General features: G+C 33.4%; 1 protein-coding gene across 1 annotated transcript; it reads left to right on the top strand.

Annotated features, from left to right (window-relative positions):
- Nucleotides 1-13,308: 13,308 nt before the first annotated feature.
- LOC110451262 (bcl-2 homologous antagonist/killer-like) lies at nucleotides 13,309-21,364 on the top strand. The gene is made up of 5 exons (XM_021499181.1): nucleotides 13,309-13,431; nucleotides 15,794-16,057; nucleotides 17,103-17,246; nucleotides 18,339-18,531; nucleotides 19,516-21,364. The coding sequence occupies exons 2-5, from the start codon at nucleotides 15,801-15,803 to the stop codon at nucleotides 19,627-19,629; spliced, it is 708 nt and encodes a 235-aa protein (XP_021354856.1). The 5' UTR covers nucleotides 13,309-13,431; nucleotides 15,794-15,800; the 3' UTR covers nucleotides 19,630-21,364.
- The last annotated feature ends 5,188 nt before the right edge of the window (nucleotides 21,365-26,552 follow it).

The following is a 26,552-nucleotide window of genomic DNA, read 5'->3' as shown; positions in this document are numbered from 1 at the left end:
CCATGGTTGTTGGCTCCATGGTTGTTGGTTCCATAGTTGTTGGTTCCATGGTTGTTGGTTCCATAGTTGTTGGCTCCATGGTTGTTGGTTCCATGGTTGTTGGTTCCATGGTTGTTGGCTCCGTGGTTGTTGGTTCCATGGTTGTTGGTTCCATGGTTGTTGGTTCCTTGGTTGTGGTAGTTGTGGGTTCCATGGTTGTGCTTGTCGTGAGTTTCAAGGTTGAAGTGGTTTTCGGTTCCATGGTTGTGCTGGTTTTTGATTCCATGGTCGGTTCCATAGTTGTACTGGTCCTTGGTTCCATGGTAAAACTGGTAGTTGGTGTTTCACTGGCAACACTAGTTGTCAGTTCCATACTAGAACTAGTGGCTGATTCCATGGCGGAGCTAGTTGCTACTTTCATAGGAGCATTAGTTGTTAGTTCTGTTGTGGTACTAGTTGTGGTTAACTCAGCAGAATTTTCCTGAGCAGTGGAGAATGTTGATGCAATAATCTTTGGTGTTGTTACATCTGTGGACGATCCGACTATGGGTGCAGTAGATGGTTCAAAGACGGTTGTAGTTGTTTCTGTGAAACTAGTACCAAATACAACTGGTGTCGTCTCCGGAAATGATGCAGACTCCGGCTCAGATTCTGGTGTCGTGTTCCTGGATTCTGGTTCAGAGGGGACGATTGACTGATTTAGAGTAGGTTTCGAAGACACAGTGGGCAGAGTGTTAGGTTCAGTAGGTATACCTGCTACTTGAGAAGGAGTTGTCTGGGATTCTCTGACTGGCGGTTGCTCTGAGGTTAAAAAAGGATAATTCACAACCTTTTTTTTTTCATCACCTTACACTTTCAGTTAACGCTTTCTTTGTTGGATATGTTATTCATGATTTAGTTACGCATGTCGGTTTTGTTACTTTATAAACCCTATATCAATATTTGGAGATTTTTTGTGGAACAATGTGACTATGGATACATGCATATAAACATGCTTATTTCATACTGTTGGTCAATTTACAAGTAAGGCTTTATTGTTTGGTATATCACTCTGTGTCTCATCCGGTGACATTGTAAGATATGGATAATCTGTTTTTTAGATTTTACAATTATTAAGTTACCTGTCAATATTTGTTGAGTCTGACAGCTGAGAAGATCCTGTACCGGTCCTGTCAGTGTCGTCATGTATGCCGTCATATACTCACTGGCCCGTGAACCACAATTCGCAGCCGCGGAACTGGTCACACATGGCTGGACACCACCCAGAAGGCTAAATTTCCAGAAAACTTTGTTAGATTGAATGTTAACAAATATGAGTGAGAAGATAAAAATACCTGATTAAGATACTTTCGTCTTAGCAGTATTCAAACAGTTTTTTTCATCTTATATCATCTTCATCAATAGGAAAAACACTTTTACCTTTTTCATACCATGCTTTTTTATTTACTTTATAAATTAAGTACATCTATCAAGTTATAAAATGATTGAAATGGAAAAAAGAGGAAATGGCATGAAATGGCATTATGGCTCAGGAATTAGTGCATTTGACCATTTGGGCAATGAAGTGGATTGAGTGCGTATCGATGCAAATAACTGCAACATACAATAACTAATGCCCATCACATTATATAACGAGTTCTTAGAAATCTTACCTGCATGTTTCTGATATCCTTTCACTACTCTGTAGAGTCTCAGAAATAGAAAAGTCATAAAGGTCCAAACAGGATATCGTCTCGCTCATGAAGGATGGGTCAGATAGACACAGGTTGTTCGCGAAAAACTCTGAAGATTGAATTCATTTAGATGTTAATGCACGCCATTTGTATCCCAAGCTGTTTGTCATGTCGAACTGTCTTAAATGAATGAGAGCGTATAAATAGCAGATAATCGAAAGAAAACACTTTTACCTTTTTCCTATCATTCTAATGTTTAAACATTTAATCAATAAAAAATATCGGAGTTTGTTTCAGTTGTAATTTAACATAATGACTATCCTAATTGTTATAAATTAATAAGAAACTATAGCTTACCATCTTTGGTATTGCATATGAAAGCTGTGGAAGACATTATCAACTCGAACGGGAGAGCTTGCTCTCTGGGACAATCTGCAAGGCCGTTTCCAACACATTCACCAAGTTCAGTGGTTATACTGCAAATAAATTGAAACAACTTAGATTATATTTAATGCGTAACGAAGCGTATAAATATCAAAAAAAGTATCTCTTGAGTTTGATTTTAATGTTAATTTAACCGAGTATACGAATTTGTCCATTTTAGTTATTGAAAATTGAAAATGTAACAAAAAAACTATTAAATATTTTATTAATATATTCTATACAAACATTATTTATATTTTTATGAAAACATTAAAGAAATAATGTGCAATGCATGAATTTAATTTTGAGAAAAGACGGGTAATTTTTTAGTTACAAAGATAACTACTTACTTGCAGAGTGTTGCTAACTCGTCTGACGTAACATTGGGTAGTTGACCTCGTGATGAATGGTTAATAAAATCGTGAAATGAAGGCCATTCCGTTAAAGCAGATTGAAGACAAGTGCCAAGTAATTGTAAATCACATGCTTGACCGAAAGCTGTTACTGAAGTATAAAAAGAAACAAAAATCGTTATTTCAGAGAAAACTGACTGGAAATCTTTCTGAAGTTAATGAAAACTGATAACATTCTTTTGAATTTGAATTAATTATTTACATTTTTACAATAAGCTTAAGAATTAAAAAGACTTACAAGATTTTGATGTGAAAATCATTTTATTTCCTATTCATTTTGTATCTAATGGACCCTTTTTAAAAAATAAAACACGCAATAAATTGTATACGGCAAAAACTGTAATTACAGTTTGTAGTTGACAAATAATGTTTAAAGTACGACGATCAGCAATTAATTTAAATTTTAACTCGCTATAATTTCAACAATAATTATAATTAAAAACAATATCTATACTCACTAACTCAACGTGCCAACGTTAAATCGTTTAAACAAACAATAAACCTAAACTATATTTAGATATTATTATAGCAAGCAATTCACATTTTCTCAATCTTGATATAGTAGGAACAAGAAATAATCAAATTCTCTATTTCAGAAACTTACCTATGAGTGTAGCAGAAACAACGATACTTAGTATAACCTTCATTTTCCCCTCACTGTTTGTTTGCTGTCTTTCGTTTGACTGAATTTCTAAAAACTAGATTGTCTTATATACACTTCGAGACCGTGTTAGGGCATGGCAGGTGACATAATTAATTATTCCACAAACACCACTTAACCCACCTACGAAGGTATGATGTCACGTATTAAGGTGCTCGTCTCTCTAGGCACGGAACCGCCCCCTCCCTGTCTTAGGTCCAACACCTTGCTTTGTTTGTGTAAAATCACGTGATACATGACGAGGACACTAAAACAATGTCCTCAGTGACACCGCTGATCTATCATTGTAAAAAAACAAAATTTATTATCTGTTAGGTAACATGTTTTGTAATAGTTGATATGAATTAACTCAGTTCTTATTCCGCGTCCTAGCGTAGAGAAAATACAACACATAGGAACGGGTAATATACTAATGGAGGTACTTCATCATAGACTTAGTTAAATTCATTCATAAATAATACGTGATTATAATTCATAAGCAGGGAGCTCGATTAAAAGTATTTCAGAAAACAGAGTCAGCGTTCTTTTTAACAGTGAAATGTCTCAAAACCAAGAAAGCATAACCTGGCCGTAAACTATACTAATGAGACAAAAAGATCAATAAAAAGTGTACTTTTGTACATGTAAACATCAAAACATATATGTTTTTGTAATAAAACAACGATATATGTGTTTTTTTTGTAATTAAACATACATCAATAGATCTTTTGTTGACGATTTCATAAAATGATCGATGTTCAATCAAATAAAAAATTGACACAGATACATGAACTTTCAATCATTCTCAATCAAATACTATGTTTTTTTTTTTTATATATTTCGAAGTTGACATTGACAACAACAATTTGCAAGTTCAATATAATGTTTCTTTCTAACAGTGATTAATTTCTCTAATCTGTTTTGTTACACGAGAGATTTGGTAATGGATTGAAACATTGTAGTTCAAGTATTGATAATTGAGATAAACAATGATATAGATGCTAGATAAGAAAAAATGATATAAAACTGAACAATAGAAAAACGTTTTTTGCACAAAAATATTACTAATATTTGTGTTAAATATTAAGTACGAAACCTATCGAATGAAGATTGGAGGTGAAGATCTTAAGTGCATACGTAATATGATATTTGGCAAATTTGTAGATATTCAAACAAATATTTACTTATAGAAACAAAGGAACCTTTCAATTCTCCTTATTTCACACGTTTGAGGTAGGAAAATGTGAAAATGAAATACGAAAGTAAAGTGGTTTGGAGAGGGTACCCGAATAAAAAATACTTGTTGTTCAAAGTAAAAAATATTGTTAAATATCCCAAAATAAAATTGATATTAAGTTAACGCCATCTTGAAAGGATGGTTTAGTACATATGCTGGAACTGAATTTGGTGACTTTTTATTTTATTTTGTTATGGTCATCATATTTGTTTATAAGGCGTTTTCATATGATTTAATTTATTTTCATATGATATTAACATCAATCAATTTCCTTTCAATTTTTTTTTTTTTTTTTTTTTTTGGGGGGGGGGGGGGGGGGGGAATTGAGACAAACGCGAGTACAGTGCTTATCTCTGTCACGTGAGAGATTCTGAAAAAATTGGATTCTTATCATTGGAGAGATAAGGCACTGGACTTTGACTTGTGAAGACTTCGGACTGAAACAATGATAAATGATTTATGATGAAAAGAAAGAAAGAAAGAGATACAAAAAAACGAACAAATCAGATTTTTTTCATAGGAAATTTTGTGTGCTTTTTTCAATATTTCCAAAGTCAATTCATGTTAAAATGAAATGAAACATGATCGTAAAGCGGTTATTGGTGTGATTGTTAATGAATGTAACAGAATAGGAAAGCACAGCACCTGAACGAATTTCGAAAGAGGCGAAAACCCTGAGTAAAGGTCTATTTGTTATTTGACTACAGACTTTATTGACAAAAGAAACACCCTGCATAGCATTTTATTGTCTTCATCAAGCTTTGGAAAGGATAAACATTGTTAAAAAAGCAGATAAAGTAAATTTGGTTTTAGTTATATGAAATTAACGTTGGGTAGGTCCTTTTGAAACATGTTTTGTTAAAAAGTGTACTTATTGCTTTAACACAAAGTGTATTGGAAAGATTCGGATATTATGTTAAATGTAAATTCTTCACGTAAAATTGAAAAAAAAAATCCACTAGCATCATTTTGAAAAACAAAATCTTCATTAAATTGAATGAATTGCGGGAAATTTCACAACGGTGCTTAGTCCACATTTGAAGATTGACACTGACAAAATGTATCTATTAAACTTAATGTAGGTAAAGCTACCTTTTTATATTAACATACGAACTATATTTTTCTTATTGAGTATTCATATTGATTAGACGAAGCTAAGACACATACACGGGACTGCGCTTTTAAATTTGGGAAAAGGTACTGCATACACAAAAAACAATTACACTGCACCATACAGTAGTTTCGTCCTTCTAGGACTCATCGGTGATGCTAGGGATCAAACGGTAGACAGCCAATTTGGTCTAAACTATTGTTGGAACAGATCTAGAAGGGGTAGTGTTTTAACCCCTTTAATTATATGAATTTCAAAAACTAGAGTAATTATGGTTAATATCAAAATTAATAACGGGTAAATAGTGTATATAATATTAAGAACCGTTTCACCACTCAAATGTGCTAACTGTGGCCATCAAACCTTGGGGACTAAACAATCAACCATTCAAGACAGCCAACCTGTATCTAGGGAGATGAACCCAATACATACACATGGGACTGCGCCTTTAGAATTTGGTTTTAGAAACAGCATGTCAAAAAATTAGTTACATTATACCATATAGCTGTTTCGTTCACCAAGGTATTCTAGTGTAAATGCATGAAATCCATGGCCGATATAGATTATTTGTTGCAAAAATGTGTCACGTTTTATGGACTTTTTTGCAAAAATCTTCATTCTTATTATCTTTATACCATACTAATGAATGACCTCAGTATGAAGGATTTTGTTGCAATTACTCTGTTGGTGAAAATATGCATTACTTTGTCCATATATTTGATCGGTATATATTTTCTTCTTTATCGCTTATTATAAGGACTATATAATATGTAATATTTGACAAAAAAAAACAATATATAATGGGTACAAACTTATTATACTTAGAATTTTATTTTTGTTAAAATTGACGGGATCGATTCCTTATGACAAATGCACAGTACAATACATAAAAAAGTGTTTTTCTCGATTTTTCATATTTAAATCCATTAAATAACTGTTTACCCGATAGATCAAGACATGTCTGAATGATAATATATCACTTCTGTGAATCTTGTGGTGTGCCGTTTGGTTTAATGACGTACTGCATTAATCTGCTAGTCACACTCCTTAAGTCCAAATGCACGTAAAAGATGCACAAGTCAGTTTTGCTTGACAAGGTTGTTATTTTGTTGTTGTTGCAATTAAATAAGTAATGAATCAATGGAAAACAAAAATCATATCAGCTCAAAAATAATAACGTCCCCGTTTATTTTCTATTCAAATGAGGTCCTTTAGACATTAAGTCCTACATAATTGAAAGAAAAATAACATCAAAATATGACCTCTCCCCTCTCAAATTTTCGACATGTTTTCTTTTTATACAAATTCAACGTTTTTCTTGAAATCAATTGAATCGTTAAGCAAAAAAATAACTTAATAACTGTGAAACTAATAAAACAAAATGCCTTATTTGGGTAATGTTTTTGTTTGCCTTACGATTCAATGAACATGGGTTTGCGTTAGTGTAAGCTATGCTATAAATGACAGCCTATCTGGCATGCAACAATGTTTATTAGGTTGACCTAGTTTTGACTACTACAGACGGCACCTACACAGCACAGACAACAAATTATACAGATTATGGCTGACGTCATGTTAACGTCCAAGCTCGTCCAGCCAATACACGAACGGTAAAGAATAAACAATTTTTTATGTGGTTCAAATGTAAAAAAAAATGCATACGTACCAATGACCAAGTATTTCAGAATATACACATTTATATTATGACATGTAATTAAAGAGAGTAACTGTCACCGGGTCGGCTTGTTAATATGATCCAAATCACACGTGGACAAGAAGGGGACTGACACGAGCGTTCTATTGTTTTGTTAAGAGTATTAGGGATAGGTCAAATATGTCTTGATCTCATTAATGTATTACCATAGTGATGTTAGTCTATAGTTTTTTTAACAAAAATATTTGATACATTCTTGTGCTTCGATATGATCTCGAAAATAAATTCTTTCTTTCTTTCTTTCCTATTCAATATAGTAAGTGCGGTCAAATGTGACAAACTAAGTCTATAATAGAATTTCTTTATAATTTGTTTGTCAACGCAAGAATAAATCCATCACAGATAGCAAAAAAGGCTTTGCTTCTTTAAAGGTGAGCGTCTCTTGCTTCTTTAAAGGTGAGCGTGTCTTGCTTCTTTAAAGGTGAGCGTGCGTCTCTTGCTTCTTTAAAGGTGAGCGTCTCTTGCTTGTTGCAGCTAAGACCACGGTGTCTTCTTGTAATTCAATTACATGTGCATCAATCGTCACAACGAAGACACGGGATTAAAACATTTTGTTCGCTCACGTAGATAAGAGAAAAAAACAGAACAAAAAATATAAAAAAATATTGTGCTGCAGTAACCACAGCATATGTAGCTTGTGTTCTTCAGTGTTCCTTATAAGCACAGAAGAAAATCACTGATTCTCCAAGGGCGTCATTTAGGTCGCCTCATATGATCATGTAGTGATATAGAGAACATGTCTAGTATTTTCCCGAACATGCAGCAGTTCAACCTTCAGATGCCAAGGACAAATTCGAACTGCAAAAACCCTTCCATTTTCTGAAGTTAGTGTGTAAAGAATTACCTCTTATAAATTTGGGAAAAGATACAGTATGCCAAAAATGAGTTACACAGTCCCAAAACATAAAGTTTGAAACCTTAATTGTTCTAGATACTTTAAAAAACTCCAGGTGAGGTGAAACCCTTAACTTTATGAATTTCTAAAATCAAAGGAGTACTGGTTAATTTGTAATAATTGGATAATGAGTAAAGTATCTATATCATGAATCCCGCCACTACTCATAAATATATTTCTGTGGCTACCAATGTTACGGCAAATCTCGGGGACTAAAATATCCACTAGCAGTGTCTACCACCTTGTATCTTGTAAGATGAATGTAAGATACCAACACACATGTGATTGTACCTTCCATTGTTTGAAATTACATGAACTGAGTGTTGAGGTTCATGCATATATACTTGAACTGGGTGGACGTGTATATATAGGAACTGTTCATTGCTACAGGGTTATATTCTGTAGTTTGATTAATTTTGTCAACAAAATAGTGGAACTTTTGAGTTTTGTTTATGCTTGTATAGTTGTGAGACTTTGGCTGATTATTGGAGCCATTCATGGATTTGTGTCATTAGCCACACTCTGATTTAGTGATGGTGTTGTCTGATGACATTTAAATGTACTTATATATTTATTACATTTATACATAATATGTAAATAAATTTGTTGAATGTGATTGAATTGTTTTATCATGGATGCGGATACAGCCCATTCGAATACTTCGTTTCTTGACACTATTAGTTTAATACTTCGTCTCTTGACACTATTAGTTTAATATTATTCAGAAATAGAAACAGCAGAAGGAATAAAATACATTTTTGTGCAAACCATATTTCAAAATATATTATAATGCAATTATGGAAAAATGATTCAACCATAAGTTTATTGATCGAATGACAAATTAGGTATTACAATTCGTGCCTCTTGAAACAGACAAGCCTTTGTTTATGCATGGTTTACATGTTTACTCATTGTGGTTTTCATGGAAGGTGATATCGAGGATTTCCTGTGAGTCAGGTTGTTTAATCAGTTCAATTGTTTTCAGGATGTCCAGTGCAAATACACTGGAACGGCATACAGCTTTCAATGATAAACGAGTGTTTTTTTTTTTTTTTTTTTACATGTTGTTAGTATAATACACAGGCGAAAAATCTGAGCATGTATCTGATACTTATTAATAAATATTGGTCAATCACAGCGAATTAAAAAATAACATGACACAATGAAATATCAAGTATCCATATTTATTAGTAATAGATATACGGGGTAAGGAAGAAGATTTTAATACAAACAATTTTCATTGTAATTTAATTAACTTGCAATGTATGCAAACTACAATGCAGTGTTAACCGCTTCATATTCCATAAATTGCATACTTTACTTGAAATCACTTAATTAATTGTAAGCCATTTGATTAACTCCAATCACAGAAATTACTGGATTTTTTTTTACTGCAAATCACGTTATTTATTATATAACTTACCTAATTTACCTACTGTAAATAACTTGATTACATTATTTTGCCTCAAACGAACTATTCGCTGAGAAATGAATTAGCCAAAGTTTTAATTTCATCTTGCTTAATTAGATCTCAATTAATGTTTAAGATATATTCGAATCGCAAATTGACGCAAAATATATATTTTTTCGTAATTCAAGTCACACAAAGGCGATACAGTCACAACTGACCGTCTATACGGGAAAACCAACCACAGATAGGAAACATTCTTGTAGGCACAGAGGTGTCAGGACTAGGTGTTGAAATATATAGTTATATTTGCATTGTAATATTAAAGTGATGAACACCTCCACAGAATTACTATTATTAATCCTTTTTTCATATGTATTTCCCACTCTGATCTCAATAATCGTGCGTTACTCCTTAAAATGAGATTTTTTTTCTGTCTGGCAATTAATTTATCTCTCCTTAATGATTAAGCGTGAGTATATGTAAATAATATTTCCGTTTAATCATTTGCATATTTATGCAAATTCTACATATATGCAAATGTATAAGGATATAAATATATATATATAAAATGATAAAAGCTGAAGCAACCTTTTTCCAGGTAACAAAAGATTTAGGAGTAATTAAAAATTGACAAAAATGATTAACAACTTTAGTGTCACAAGAGACATATATTAACGAAATGCAATCAAATTAAAATTGCACCAACTTTACTATCCATGATGAACCCTTGTTAATGACACTACGCGTATGTGCTGATATTTGTCTAGGACAGTGTTATTACAATTATCAACTTTTTGAGAAAGAGAAGTGCAATATTTATTGTATACAAAAGGAGACGCGAATATTATTTTTGGAGTGGATAGATCATCGTATTTAGCCGTAGAAATGTCAAAAATCATTTATTACACGACTATCAAATGTCCTGGGCTCCGATTGACCCAGTACCGATTATGTCGGTCAAATCGTTTGTTATATTTACCCCAGGCACTAGGAATGATGCAAGTCATTAATACATTAATAGAACAGGTGAGGGAACAAATTTTATTCACGATTATCTCCTTGTTAAAACACACCTTTGTTTTGATGGCTACCTATCAATCATCCATACTGTTTGGCGGAAGATACAGAACATAAAAAACAGTATGTGCTTCAAACAGGAATAATTTGGACAACTTCTCTCATACAAATACTCGTTAAAAACAGAGAAAAAATATTATTTTGTCAAAGATAATGTTCGGCATTTACATGTTTCATTTCATTGAAATCAGAATCAAATTAACTTTGAAGCATATTTTGAAAAAGAAATTAAATGAGTTGGATTCATTTTTCAAAATGAAACATTCAATTGATAACGAATCCATCAAATTGAAAACATATTTAGTTTGTTGTGAATCCATCAAACTGAAAATATATTTAGTTGATAAAAGAATGGAAAACACCGTTGCACTGTAATATTCTCAAGAGTTATCAACTGCTGTTCAAGCTCCAAAGCGACCTCGATACCTTTTTTTCCATTTTCCATTAATCTTATATCTTTGTAAACATTACACGGCTAAAAAGCAATTATATAATTATGAAAGCAATCTGCTACTATGTTTGCTTATACAAAACACAATAGTTTACATCAATATATATAATAGCGTAAGTTCATGATATCAAAACATTATTGTACACATATGCCTTTATCTGCTTCATTTACTGATGTAATTAACAAGAGAATATACCGCAAAATTCTTTTTTGTTGTCTGCTTAAACATTTAATCATATATACTTAATCGCATTATGGCGACATTAAAAATGTTACATATATGAGGCCGCGGTGGCTAAGTGGTTAAGACGTCTGACATTCTGCTATCATGCACTAGCCCTCTATCACTGGGTCGTGGGTTCGTGGGGCAGTCGCCAGGTACTGGCCGCCGGTCGGTGGTTTTCTCCGGGAACTCCGGCTTTCCTCCACCAACAATATCTGGCACGTCCTAAATGACCATAGCTGTTGACAGGATGTAAAACGTAAACAAACCAAACCAAACCAAAGTTTACAATATAATGATTTCGAAGTAATTTTTATTCTTCCTAAAATACTGCTTTCATTTCCGGATCTTTAAAGGTTAAAATATCTTTCGTCTAGTTTTAATGTGTTCCAGTTTCAAGTTGTTATTTTTCGTATATGCTATACTATTCCTATCATGTCACTAGCTTTAAATACCCTCAGTCACACAAACGTACTCATTCGAGGATACTAAATGGCGTTTTCTTTAAATTAGTTTCTGCAAGCTCTCATCTTCTGGTGAATTGAATATGGTGTTATGAAATCCAAACTTAACATTTAATTGAAACTGTTCGAATGATTCTAAGTAATCTATAACAATATGACCACCCTGACACACCATATATTGTTTCATATCACATGCTGTTCTATCACTCTAAAAACATTGGTACTGGTTTGACCCAAACAAGCATGGTATCTTTTGATCAACTGATTTACATTTATATATGCTCATTGACCTGACTTAATTATGCTTTGTCTAAAGAATACTATCTAATGTTTTGAGAAATCGCTGACACAGAAATATGCAATTCTGTTTCTTGTAAAAACAAGTTTATCTATATTCCCTAACGGCCATACCACCAATTCGCTCTACAACACCCTATCTCCTTTGAAATTAACAAATATTTAAAGAATTATGCGCTCCTCGCTACTTTTTATCCATTTTGATTCCAAAAGAACCTTTCTGACCCAACTGCATTCTGAACTAGCTGATCTTTTTTTGAGGTTACCATGGTTGCATATTTTGAGGCTAGACTGCCAAGTGCATCTGAGAAATTGGCCGATTTCAAAACAAATTTTCCGACAATTTTGTACCGTTCATATCAGTAATTATATATTTCAAAATGATTAAGAGGGTAACTAGTTATGTATCAATTAGAATTTAAAAAAAAAAAGTTATGTTGAATTAGTTATAGATTCTTATGAAGATGCTATTTGTTTTTAATGTTTGATCGCAACTTTCCCTTTCTTGCTAGTAGCATCCCTGTCTCCCACCTTCATTTCGCAGTTGATTTGATATTCAAAAGCTTACTCCGAATATTAGGATTTCTTTGATAGATGTCGACTTCATGATAACGGACAAACTTAAAACACAGGGTTTGCAAAGAAGCACTTGAGGTTGATGAAGAATTTATATTGTATATGTTTTTAAATATGCCCATGAGTGTGCCTTGTTATTTCGTGGCCATTTCCCCGAGTCCGGCCTTGAGGACGTGACATTACTTGGGTTTAACCTAGATTTTCACGGTGGGTCGTCATGGATGAAGTAGAAGAATTTTTAAAACACCTTCTTAACAAAGGTAGTAACACAGAGTAACTAACAACCACAAGAGGACAGAAAGAATACGCAGAAGTTACAGGTGAACATTAAAAATCATTCTTGGTAATATTGCCTACTATTTCGACCATTACACTTTTGCATTTGCGTGTGATGCCTTAGATCCTGTGGCTGTACGACCACTTCACCTCGGGGTTCCTCTACGACTTCAGCTGAATTTAGTTAATTTGCAATAAAATATACACACATCGCTATATATTCGTTTAAACAGGATTATTTGATTAATGCTCTGAAGACGAATAAACATCCCCTCCACACTGAAGCCATTTTGGTCTCTATGGAGTAGGCCTATAACATATAGATAGAATATATGTTTAAGCAAAGTTTAACCAGAAATATTATAGAAAAAAATCCTGATTCGATTTCGTTTTGTCTTTATTATGATTTCGTAAATGTTTAACTTCCTACCTCATGAGAAAGAAGAGTTCCAAAGTAGCTTTTTGTTTTTGACAATCATGACGCATAAAATAGAGTTTAAGAAAGAAACACTGAATATTTATAACATAGATCTATAACGTGCTTCACTCAAGAAAATACACCATAAAGAAGGTATTTATATTACAAAAATAAGTGGCCCAGTTGATTTAACAGTTGAATTTTGAGCTAGAAAACTTGACTCGAAATTCGTCTTTGACTTTTCTGTTGCTGTGAATCAGTCAATGACTGAATGAGATCAGCATCTCCGATGTTTGTAGATGATACAATTTCTTAAATGATATGACTGTATACATGTCTTTTTGCATAGCCAAGTGTTCTAAAAAAGATGTTATATGTTCCAAATGGCAAATTTCTGCAACAATGTTTTGACGAATGCTTCTTCTAGTAGATAGGAAGCTTCCAAGTTCAGCCATCTGCTTCCGTTATTGGGTTGGACGTCTCTTTTCAGTCTCCCTGAACATATATCTGCCCTATAAACAAGGAAAGCAGAAAAATGCAAATCAATGACGAAAAGAGCTGTCTATGCTCCAGCATACTTTCCATGTCACCCTATATATGCAGGTCCAGTACACTGCCGATTGAGCTATATAGCTATAAAGACCTATATAGCTATATATATACACCTATAAATTATAGCTGTATTGAGCTATATTTTCTCAGATTTCAAATTTCATTAAATTAAAGCAAAGTCGCATAAAACAATAAGGTTAATGGTAATGTTGACTACAAAAAGCATACAGTTAGATGTTTATTTTCATTTTTCATAAATGTAAAATTTCCGATTTCTTTACATCATTTTTTTTAAAAAAGAATACTTATATTTAATGTCTTTTGTTATCAACCTAATGATACAATCTTCTTTTAAATGCGACTTTGTTCCGTTTTCCTTAAAAAAGAAAATCACTTGAAAATAGCTCAAAAGACCTATTTCAGATAGGTCAATAGAGCTATTATAGGTCTTTACAGCTATATAGCTCAATCGACAGAGTGTACTGGACCTGATATGGGAGAGAAACTTTGAATTTTCAATTCAAGCCTAATTCTCATCATATTTTTAAAAAAATCTCAATTTATTAATTCAGCTATAGCTATTGCGTAAGCTTTTGGGAAATAAGTTAATTTATTTGCCCATTTCCCTGTTTTCTCACATTCTTCCTCCCATTCGAAATCATGCTATACATATAGTGATACACAATGCAAGAACAATAGAGATAAAAAGGTATCATATTAAGGAAATCAAGTTAACTATATATGGATACACAGGTATACTATATAGGAGAGACTTAATCAATATATTCTTTGTAAAGTTAGGCTGCATTGTTTAAAACCCCTCTCTCTATAATATATATGCATTTTCAAAAATATTTACATGGTTTATGCATAAGGCAATACCTACAATATACCCAACAGATTTGTTACTTATAAAAAGGGTGGCACATTGGATAACACACTTGTCTTTCACCAAGGAAGCCAGGGTTTGATTCCCGTGAAAACGTATGGTCAGAGTCACCTTCTCGACCACATGGATTATTTCCGGGTACTCCAGGTTCCTCCCACATTAATTAAGATCCCTCATGCGCTTACATCGGGCAAACTTGAGTGATTAATATAAGTTGAAACAACTTGTTTCATAATTGTTGTAAAGTAAATACAGTTTATGTATATAAAAAGACTAGTCTAAGTTTTTGACAAAGCTGTAGTTGATGTATTGGGGGTTGGTGGGTGGTGTCGGATTCGGAAAGGTGTAGACTACAGGGGAACTTTAAATTTGGGATAGTGATGCCTATAGCTACTTCTATGAAGTGCTGATGGAGGATATACTGATGATGTTGTGGCTTTCTCTTTCATGTGATTTACTGTTGACAATCTTAAAAGATTTTTATAGATTTTTTTTTATTTGGCCTTAAATTTCATTTCAATATGTAAATTGAAACATTTATACATTGAAATAATTCTCATCCGCAGAATCAATTGCTGAAGTCAATTAAAATGACACAAAATATTTGTATACTTGCATACATATTTAAGAGACTGAACAGGTAAAAGACAAACAGCCTCTGAAGACAAACATGTCTTGTGGCCATCACACCAGAAACCATCCATGAGTACCATAGATTATTGATTGACCAAAATGAATTAAAAAATCCAAGATAACTATACAAAGAGAGCTTGAAGGATTTTGGATTCACACCTTGTGGATTTTTTGATGAGCTTGCAATTGTTATTGTTACAATTACTGAAAATCAACTATTCTTTTTTTCTTGTTACTGTTTTTGAAATTTGAAGGGTTTAATGTTAAAACCAGGATGTTACTCTATCTTCCACACACTAGTAAGACATACTAACTGTAGTAAACTGATGTGATCATGACTAACCTGGAAATAATCAACATCAAATTAAAATCTTTATTTTTGGTTGCATTCTATGAACTAATCTGTGAAAGAACATATAATGAAAACCTGTTTTATTTCAGTGCTATAATGGCAACTTGGGATGGCGGAGGGGGAGGAGGAAGGTGGAACTCTCCAGATTCTCCAACATCCCGTCAAGTCTCGCCTGGGTCCGAGATTTCCTTACGACCAGACACAGAAGAAAACGTTGTAAACCAAGCAGAAGATGTCATCAGGAACTTCATGTACCAGCGATACCAACAGGATCAGATGGAAGAAGACCCAGAAACAATGGAGCAAACACCAGCCATACCAGAACTTGTTCATTTCACATCTGACCCCATGAGGTATGTCTTATGTCAGTAAGGATCTGATTGTTCAAAGCTGGAGTAGCTTAACTCATTTACCCCTGAAGACATATTTGAATTCTTCCAATTCAAAGGTTGGAATAGTTTTTCAGGGGTGAATGAGTAAGGACCTCTGTTCCACTACAGGCAAAGTACTAAAACATTCACCTGTTTTTTTTTCACATTCATATAGTAAATATGAGCTCCCGTTAATTTTATTTTGGATATAAATGTAGCCTGACTGAGCCAAGGTTCTAACATTGATAAGGTAGCTCAGTTGGTTGTATAGTGACAGTACAATAATATAGGTCAATGGTTCAAATCCTGAGAGGTCAATGGTTCAAATCCTGAGAGGTCAATGGTTCAAATCCTGAGAGGTCAATGGTTCAAATCCTGGTCTGTGCTCATTAAATTCCTTTATTCTGTACACTGTTGCTGATTCTGTTTTGTTTATTTCATCTTTTTTTAATTGTCTTTTCATAAAAATTCTGCAAGAAAGGGCTTTCTTCAAATGCAAAAAATATTTATTAAGCAGTAGTCATATTGGAAAAATAGCTTCTTATGTATACTTAGGCAGTGGTATGAGGTACGGTGTCCTTATTTTACAAATATTTTCCCCAAAAATTCCAAAATGCTTTTAAAATAGACATACTAAGTATATGAAAAGTCATTTTCTCTCTCTTTGTTTTATCATTTTTAATTAATATATATGGAGTTATAGCTATGGAATTTGGAAAATTCACTATATAAAATAAATGTATTAGCTTGTCATTAGCTAGTCAGACTTTTAACAACTGGGGTCAGGTATAGTAAGGCAAAACTTTGAGATGGACATATTTCTTTGCTGTCAGTTTTTCTCACCTGTTAAAATACTAAAAAGTAGTATTCAATTAAATATACTTTAGTAAATAAGCTATACACAATCAAATAAGTTTGTATTCTGTTCAAACAATAAGACAACATTAAAGATATGTTTTAATTGGAAGATTTATTGTTCAATATATGTCTTTACAATGAATGTGTATGAAATGATTTGTAATTTCAGTCAGGCGTCACAGGTTGGGCGCCAATTAGCAAGGATTGGTGACGACATCAATAGAAGATATGCTGATGAATTTAACGACATGATTGGTCAGCTCAATATTACTGAGGATACCGCTTACGAGGTGTTTGCTGGTGTGGCAAGAAAGTAAGAAATTCTGTTGAAGGAACATGTACATGTATTAAAAGTTATATTACCAGATCATTTACCATACTTGCTACTAAGCATGTCTGTTTTTTTTTTTTTATATATGATGGGAATCATGCTGTTGATTTGGATTCACATTGCAACACAATCAAGTTTATTCAGTCTTTAACTCTTGGATATAGAAGGCAAACTTGAGTGGGTCAAATATTGTTTATCTGTGATGGACTTTATAAGTTGATTTGTCAAACAAGTTTAACAGTATTTAATTTAAAATTGGGATTATTAAAACCTACAAAAAAGGGCATTCTCATCATTAAAGCTTACACAAGTTGTTTTCACCAAGGGAATAACTTGACTTAAAACTCTTTGCAAATTTACTTCCGTTAGACGTAGAAATCATAGTTCTCAAGAGTCGTATACATAGAGCCAAGTTTTAAATTAAAGAATCAGCAATTTGTATTTACATTTATTGTTCTATTTTAAAGATCCATCATGTTATAAAGATTCTTAAAAAATGTTTTGGTTGTTCAACTTTTCTATTAATTATATAACCAAGTGAAGTATATTCCGTCTTTGCGTATTGCAGAGTTATCTTCTCTTGGGAGCAGGTATTGATTGTTACGTCATTGGTTTGTGTGAGAAAATTACGTCGTTTTCTCAAAAATTGATGACGTTACTCTCACAAACAAGTGACGTAACAATCAATACCTGCTCCCAAGAGAAGATAACTCTGCAATACGCAAAGACGGAATATAACCTTAATATTTAAGCATTATTTCATATCTCTGATAAGAGCAAGTGTGTTTTGAATCAGTATAACATAAAATGTTAAAAAAATGATGAATGGTTTTGAAATAGAAATAGAAATGTCTGAAATGATTTTTCTTTCTAAATTAAAGTTAAACTTGGATAAAATACCCCTTGCTTCATTTTTCATTTCATTTTTTTGTCTTTCTTAAAATCCTGACCATACATCAGTCTGTATATAACTGAATGCCAAAGATTGGATTGACCAAACTGGTGAAGGTGTAAAAAATTGTTGTGATAAGGAATTCATAAGAACTTTTTGTGATTCAAGCATTTGATTTTCAGGTTGTTTTCTGAAGGGATAAACTGGGGCAGGGTATCGGCACTGTTGTGTTTTGCGTACAGAATAGCTATGAAAGTGTTACGCATCAAGGAGCGCGCCTCACGCTTTGCAGACTTTCTCAGGCTCATCATAAACCATGTCGTCCGCTTTATCAAAGAGATGATAGCTTCCTGGATTGCTCATGAAGGAGGTTGGGTAAGTAGTATTTGAATGATATAAATTTATGAACAATCAAAATCAATCAATGTGAATTTAAGTAGAATTTAAAAAAACCAAACTGTTTATGACATTAAGTAGCATTTTTACACTTGTGAGTATAATCATAGATATTTTATACCCTCTACAACAATGTGAGGGGAAGTCGGTCTATACTGGAATTAGGTTTTTTGTCCATCTGTCTTTATACACAATGTTGCTTGCACTACTCCTCTCAAAATACTGGTCTGATTAGAATGATACTTGGTAAACAGAACCTTTACACTGATGTAAATAAAGAATATCAATTGGAGTTACCTCATTTATTCATGGAGTTATGCCCCTTTGTTAAAGTACTGCACCTATTTGAATGATACATATTGGTACACATAACATACATACAGACATTGAGGGGATGTGAGTATAGAAATTTGAATTACCGTTATTCTTTATGAAGTTGTGTCCCTTTGTTTAAAATGTTGTTTGCCCTTGTTTGTTTGTCATAACAGACAGGAGATATGGGAGAAAATCTTTAGGAATAAGACAAAATCTCCACATAGGGGTAAGATTAATAGAATCATTCACCCCCTTGTGGGTGAGATAGGAGAATCTCAACCCTAGGCTGAGGAGGAAGATTCCTGAAGTTACCAAACACGAGGCTTTGCCGAGTGTTTGGCAACTTAAGAATCTTTCCCCAAGGGTTGAGATTCCTCTATCTCACCCACAAGGGGGTGAATGATTCTTTTTCTCTTACCCTGGTTTCCCATTGTGTATCATATACACAATGTAATGATAACCTTACATGCTAAATTCAGGGTTGATGTGACGTTGATGGATTGTTGAAGTGACATCATGCCATTGTTATGAATAGGGAAATCTCCCCCCCCCCCCCCCCCGAATGTGAGGAAAGGTTTTATAAATCTTACACACACAGGTATTGAGGAAATACAATGTATTCATATATTTGCTATCTTTCTGTTCTAGGTTGCAGCCCTTAAGTACATACCATCAGTAAGCTTGAAGACTTTGGGGGCCATCGCAGGAATCTGTTTCTTGGCCATAGGTGCAGTTTTCTATTTCAACAGGAAAGGAAGTTGAGTGAAAGTACTCTCTAGTTGCCTTAATTGACAATGATCTCAAACTGGTAGATGACTCTATGACCTGCTCAAAATGTTTTATGGTCTCAAGAAAAGAAAGAAAGCAAACAGCACATGGAGACTTTAAGTTGTATGAATGACTTGTCAAAGCTGTCATCCTTTTGTGTAATTTTCATTATTGCCATGTTAAAACCTATAACCCATATGCATTGTTTCAGCAGGTTAACCATACCTGTAAAAGCAGAGACATGACCCTGTTGTAAGAGATTCCTTGACCCTTAGTGGTTGGTTATCATGTTATCTAACTTGTGTTGGATTTTTCAAGCTTTTAACGATATTGAATTGAACCGAGTTTGTGGTGTAGATCCAACACCTGTGTACATGTGTACTAGTGATAGGCAGAAGACAGAAAATAAGAAATTAGGTTTAAAAATAAAATTATACAAATGAAGTGATGTTAAAATTGCAAGCTGATTATTCAGTAAAGTTTTACAACCTTTGGATTTTCTTTTATAAAATGATGCAGTTAAGCATTTTCGCAATTCATTAAAGCATTTTCCTGTCTTGAAAATGATTGATATTAGTATAATTCTTCCTTTTAATTAGCTCATTTAGAAGTAATTTACAACTTGTAGACTAGGAAGATATTTTTTATGCTTTATGACCTTTCGTGATGGTATATATTCAATGAAAAGAAAATACGGATATATGAATTTAATACTTAGGAATACTTTGAATGAAAACATTATAAAAAAGAAGAAATCCAAAAAATTAATTTAATTTTAACAAGAAAAATGTATTGCTTATGTCTTGGTAGTATAAGACTTATTATAACCAATAACTAATCAACTATGTACGATAAATTATCAATGATGAAAGTCGAACTGTTTCCAATCATTAATGTATACATGGGTGCATGTGTGAGTCCTTTACCTTCAAGATTGAATGGAGAGTATTTATTATAACCAAATAATGAGAGTTGAATTACATGGTTAACCAACCCCCATGAGTAAGGGTACATTTTTTCTGTTCGTACATAAAGCAGGAAATTCTATTTCCTCACAATGAGGAAACTGATAGAAGTTATAGAGACTTTTAAAGTGTATTGATATTTAAGCTGTTCATGACAGAAAGAGGCTACAGTGTGATATTAACTTGTGCATGGTAATTTTGAAAATTGCTGTCAAAAGGACTTGTATTTTAACTGGACATTCCAGTGTAAGAAAAGAATGTATGCAATTTTTTATATCTGTTAAATCTATATCATTAAGGAAATGTGTGTTTCCTGTCATTTTTGACAGAAGTGCCTAAATGTTAAACCTGACGTTTACCATAGTATAAGAGAGATGTTAGATAATATACCTAATGTTATCATGAGATTTGTTGTAATGGTATATTTTTTGTATTAGAAGTTTATGAATTGAGCTTTATCAAGCACCGCAGAATGTTTTTGAATGGGTTGAATATGTCCACCATTAGCACTTGTAAATTGTATATAAAATGAAATTTTGCTGAATGAATTGATATCAATTTGATTATTCTACAAGAATATTCAAAAGTTTATCAACCAATCGGATTGATATATACACTGTTGTCATCAGTAGTTAAATGTTTAAATAACATGTACTTTCAGTGAGTTTCTTCACTCTTGTGATATCACTTCCATGTACATGTACATGTATTCCCATGAATAGGTACATACATTGTATATGTATACAATTTTAATTACACTTGTACCCAACATGTACATTGTACCCGATATACATATACCTTTGTACTCTTAATATAAAATATACATGTATGTACCCACATGTACATTGTATCTAAAATACATATACATTTGTACTCCAAATATACATATGTGTATATACATGGGAGGCCAAGGTGGCCAAGTGGTAACAAATAAAGGCGTCTGGCATACTGCTACCACTAGCCCTCCATCACTGGGTTGCGGGTTCGAGACCTAAATGGAGCAGTCGCTAGGTACTGGCTGTAGGTTGTTGGTTTTTCTCCGGTAACTCTGGTTTTCTGCAATGTACATATACATTTGTACTTAAATATAATACATACATGTATATACCCACATGTACACAATCATGCACATGTACCCCTTTTGTGTAAAAAATACATGTACACATCACATACAGAATGAAGACTTATACTCCATAAACTGTACATGTACCCTTCTTATCATTACATATTCACATACATGTAAAGAGCTATCTGTATACACTGCTTCAGTGTATTATAATTTGATGTTGCTGAATTTGAAAAGAGTTACTCAGACAACATTTTATATACATTGTATACACATGCTCTCATTTTGGTTTGTTGCACTTTGATGAACTTGTTGGGTTGGAAATTTTGAAAATATCTAATTAATGAAAAGATATGACTGAATGGGTAGTTAGGTGAATTCTGGGCACTTTTGTTTCTCTAGTCCATAATGTGCAAGACAAAAAACTTCATGGTTATCAGGAAGTTCACTGTAAAATGTTTGGACTTTTACACAGGCAGACATTATTCAGGGATGATTCTTTTTAAAAACTGGATGTAAAAAGATCTTTTTTTCTAGTCGCGACGTGATGGCGGCTTCAAAATTAATTTTTTGCGTTTAACTTAGTTTCACTGAAAGTATAAGTGCTAGACCAACCAAACTTGGACCATAGATGCATCACAGGTAGTACAACCCATGCATCAAATGCTGGAAGGGCCTACCTTTCATGGTCCATTGATTTTGTCAGCAGCTCCATCAACATGATGGAGGCATGGTAGTCTAATGGTAGGACGCCTGGCTCGTAACCGAAATGTTGCAAGTTCGACTCTCGTTACGGCACTGTGTTGTATCTTTGAGCAGGATACTTTACTCCGCTTGTTCCAGTCTTCACAGCTGTAAATGAGTACGTGGTTGGGTAGTGCTAGAATTATAGAATGCTAGCTGTGAGGGTCGAAATGGCAGCACCGGCTCCAGCTCCTCAGGGAGTTGAGAAAGACATTGGCTGGTTGCGAAGGCCCTATAATTATAACCGCGGATAATAATTTGTGAACCGCTTTGAGACAACCTATGAACTAAGTTGTGATAAAGCGATATATAAGAACCTCAAATTATTAACTGGTATTATTATAAACATTAAGTTTTTGCGTTTAATTTAGTTTCTCTGATATGTGTATTGATGGTCGAGGTGGGGCGCTGGCGAGACATATCAATCCGAATAGACATATGTATAGATAACCTAATGGCCAGCACTAAGTTTATATATAGTTATATATAGCTTATTAGGTATTAACCTAATGGCCAGCACTAAGTTTATATAGTTATATATAGCTTATTAGGTATTAACCTAATGGCCAGCACCAAGTTTATATATAGTTATATATAGCTTATTAGGTATTAACCTAATGGCAAGCACTAAGTTTATATATAGTTATATATAGCTTATGAGGTATTCAGTATTTATTTACTAAATTGACAGTTGAATGTACAGTAAATGTTGTTAATTTAACGCAACTGAAATTTCAGTACATTATCAAATTTTAACATGTTGGTTTGGTGAATTGATGCACCTACAATATATGCAATGGAAAAACTATGTACAGAAACTGCAAATACTTTATAATAGAAACTTTATTAATATTACAACAGTGATGAATTAAGTTATTTCAACTGATATTAATCATTCTAGTTGGTCTGGATGTTAGCGTGCAGGGGTTGTAAATGTGGGAGGAAACAGGAGTACCTGAAGAAAACCCAGATGGTGGGCAGGTGACCCAATACCTTTCATGTTCAATTAGAAAATCAAACTCTGACTGCCTTAATGAAAGGCGAGTGCTTTATCCACTGCACCATTCGATCAACGCTGCAATTAGTGGGACAGAAACTTAACAATATTTCAAGTGTCTGTTTACAGTTTTTGAGGGACCAAGGGTCTTAATTTAGAAAATTCTTTCAAGTCAATAGCATTTATATATATATTTGCAGATTTTGTCTTGTTAAAGCTTACAATATGTGTGTATCTGGCTATTGTATTTCCACAATGCTTTTGTGTTTCTTTTTTGAATGCTTAACCTTATGCACATGTAAATGATATTCAGTAATTAGGGCCCTGGATCAAAGATGCGGGGGGCCCTATAGTAATCAGGTTGTCCGTCCGTCTGTCTGTTTTTGTTCTTTTGCACAATATTGATGAAGTAAATGGAGTATGTTTTATTAAATTTTACATGATGATTTCCCATGAATCCAAGTTCTGGCAGATCATATTCAAAATGGCTGCTAATCAGCCATCTTGGATTTTAACATTAGAAAATTCATTTTTTTTCGCTCTTAACTGGTTTACATTTTGTTATGACATTATGAAGCAAAGTTGGTCACAATACAACAAGAAGTCAACTGATCAAAGGTCAAGGTCATTGGATTAAAGGTCAAGGTCAGATTTTGTATCTTTTTGCTGCTTAACATTTTGTTTTGACATTATGAAGCAAAAATTGGTCACACTCAAACAAGGTATCAACTGACCAAAGGTCAAGGTCACTGGGTCAAAGGTCAAGGTCAGATTTTGTACCTTTTCCCTGATGAACATTTTGTTATGACATTATGAAGCAAAGTTGGTTGGAATTTAACAAAGGGTCAATTGACTTAAAGTCAAGGTCACTGGGTCAAAGGTCAAGGTCAATTTAGTATCTTTTCACTGGTGAACATTTTGTTAAGACACTTTGAAGCAATGTTGGTCGGAATTAAACAAGGAGTCAGTTGATCGAAAGTCAAGGTCACTGGGTCAAAGGTCAAGGTCAAATTTTGTATCTTTTCCGCGATGAACCTTTTGTTTTGACATTATGAATCAAAGTTGGTCAAATTTAACAAAGAGTCAACTGACTTAAGGTGAAGGTCACTGGGTCAATGTCAAGGTCAAATATTGTATCTTTTTACTGATATTTTTTTTTAATGTTATTTTGAAGCAAAGTTGTTCAGAACTTAACACAGAGTCAACTGACCAAAGGTCCAGGTTACAGGGTCCAAAGGTTCAAGGTCAAGTTTTGTTTCTTTCACTGATGAAGATTTTGTTATGATATTATGAAGCAAAGTTGGTCAGAATTGAAGAATAAGATATGACCATAGATCAGGGTCACTGGGTTAAAGGTCAAGGTAATTTGGGTCCAAAGGTCAAAGACAAAGTGGATCTCTGACTTTGACTCTGGCTCTTGATGGGGGACGTATTTAAGGTGAAATAAAACAAATCAAAGCTAACAAATGAATATTGCATCGGTATTTACATTTCTGTTAGCCCAGCAAATATTGAGACGGAAGGAAACAAGACCCACATCATAGTACATGTAAAATGTATATTTTGCTTCCTTGCGACTTTTTTGGAAGCCCAAATGTCAAACGTGAAGCTCAGCTATATGGGCAGATTGCTTCTTGATGATTATGGGGGATATATTGCCTAAGATGGGGCCCTTACTGACTTGTCAGTGTTCTAGTTTATTTTGAATTCTTCAGGTTTTTTGATATATTTATATTGTAGCAAACCCTTATATATCAATTCCTTCACTGTATCTGAGATTGAAATATTCCATGCATGAAGACGAAGTCATCAGCAAATGGCTTGAGTTTATGGTAAACAAATATATATAATTCATATCTTATGTGTTCATTTCCCTGTTATCAATACGTATAATGTGATATGTGTGAAAGTTAAGCGTAAAATGAAATGCAAGTAAATCATTTGTTTATCAAATTATAGTTATCCTTTACCATACAGATGTACATACTCACTTGTCCTAAGAGTCTGTCAATTCAAATGTTTAAGAAAATCAATACAGTTCAACTCTATAATATGCAATTGAATATTTTAAAAACATCCAATCATCTCAAAGACATGATTTTGGTCTTATAGTTTCAAACATCTTGCATGTTTATCTCTTGAAGTTTGTTCATGGTGCTGACAGCATTTACATAAAGGAGAACGTTATATATATATATTTTTTAAATCATTCATTGTTCTTTCATTTGATTCCTTTTCAAAATTGACAGGTTAAGGTAAGGTTGAACATTTGCTTACAAGAATTGTGTCATTTGTTATCATACACATGAAACACATATAAAATTTAGGTTTTAAAGAAATTCACTTTTGCAAATTTCATTTTGATCTGTTTGAAAGAATCTTTGTTCAACTCAATAAAGTCTATATTTTTCTCGATGTCTTTGTAATCGGCACCTGAACAGCAAACTGCCTGATAGGATAAACAGCAGACATCCATTCGAACATTGAGGAGGATTGGTGAACTTTTTTAAACTTACAGACGTTATCAGGAAAGGGGAAATGGTTCTGTACTGTCTGATTTTTTCCCTGTGTTATTGCTGCTAGTCATATGGTTTGAGTTTGAGATTACTTCTTTCTACTTTTGTCATAACTAACCCAAACATGTTTGTTCCTAATGTAATTAGTGCAAGGATATTTTCGTTAGAATAGAAATACAGTGTTATTGAATAAAACAAGCAAAAGCTTTGTACTAAACACCACAGAAACACCTATAACTCTATGCTGGTCAATATCAATTTGTTAATGAACTTCAGGGTATAAATTAAAGTCAAACCTAAGAAATATGTTTATGACATACTTCTGATAGATGTTTCATAACTCATCCAGCCCTGAAGACACATTTGAACTCTTCCAGTTCAAAGGCTAGAATAGTTCATTATGAAATTTCAGGGGGAAATGAGTTAAAGATAAGGTTTCATCTCAATATTTGGGTATTCTCTTAGGCATTGTTGCATGATTCTTTTGTTATGAAGTTTTCATTGGCTAAATAAAATATGGAGAGTACAATATGTTTATATATTGTTGCGTTTTTCGGACCAGGTGAGCTTATGCCATGGCGCGGCATCCATCGTCCGTCAACTTTTCCTAAAAAATCACTACTAGTAAT

This window comes from Mizuhopecten yessoensis, unplaced genomic scaffold, assembly GCF_002113885.1.
Source record: "Mizuhopecten yessoensis strain PY_sf001 unplaced genomic scaffold, ASM211388v2 scaffold5893, whole genome shotgun sequence".
In the NCBI taxonomy this organism is placed as follows: domain Eukaryota; kingdom Metazoa; phylum Mollusca; class Bivalvia; order Pectinida; family Pectinidae; genus Mizuhopecten; species Mizuhopecten yessoensis.
The sequence above is the reverse complement of the archived record's forward strand: the minus strand, read 5'-3'. Positions and strand labels throughout refer to the sequence as shown.

What these genes read in the sequence shown, in the direction of transcription:
- LOC110451262 (XM_021499181.1), top strand. Translation starts at nt 15,801, where the DNA reads ATGGCAACTTGGGATGGCGGAGGGGGAGGAGGAAGGTGGAACTCTCCA. An exon ending in TTCACATCTGACCCCATGAG is followed by an intron (nt 16,058 to 17,102) that starts GTATGTCTTATG and finishes TTGTAATTTCAG; the next exon opens with TCAGGCGTCACAGGTTGGGC. An exon ending in TTGCTCATGAAGGAGGTTGG is followed by an intron (nt 18,532 to 19,515) that starts GTAAGTAGTATT and finishes TTTCTGTTCTAG; the next exon opens with GTTGCAGCCCTTAAGTACAT.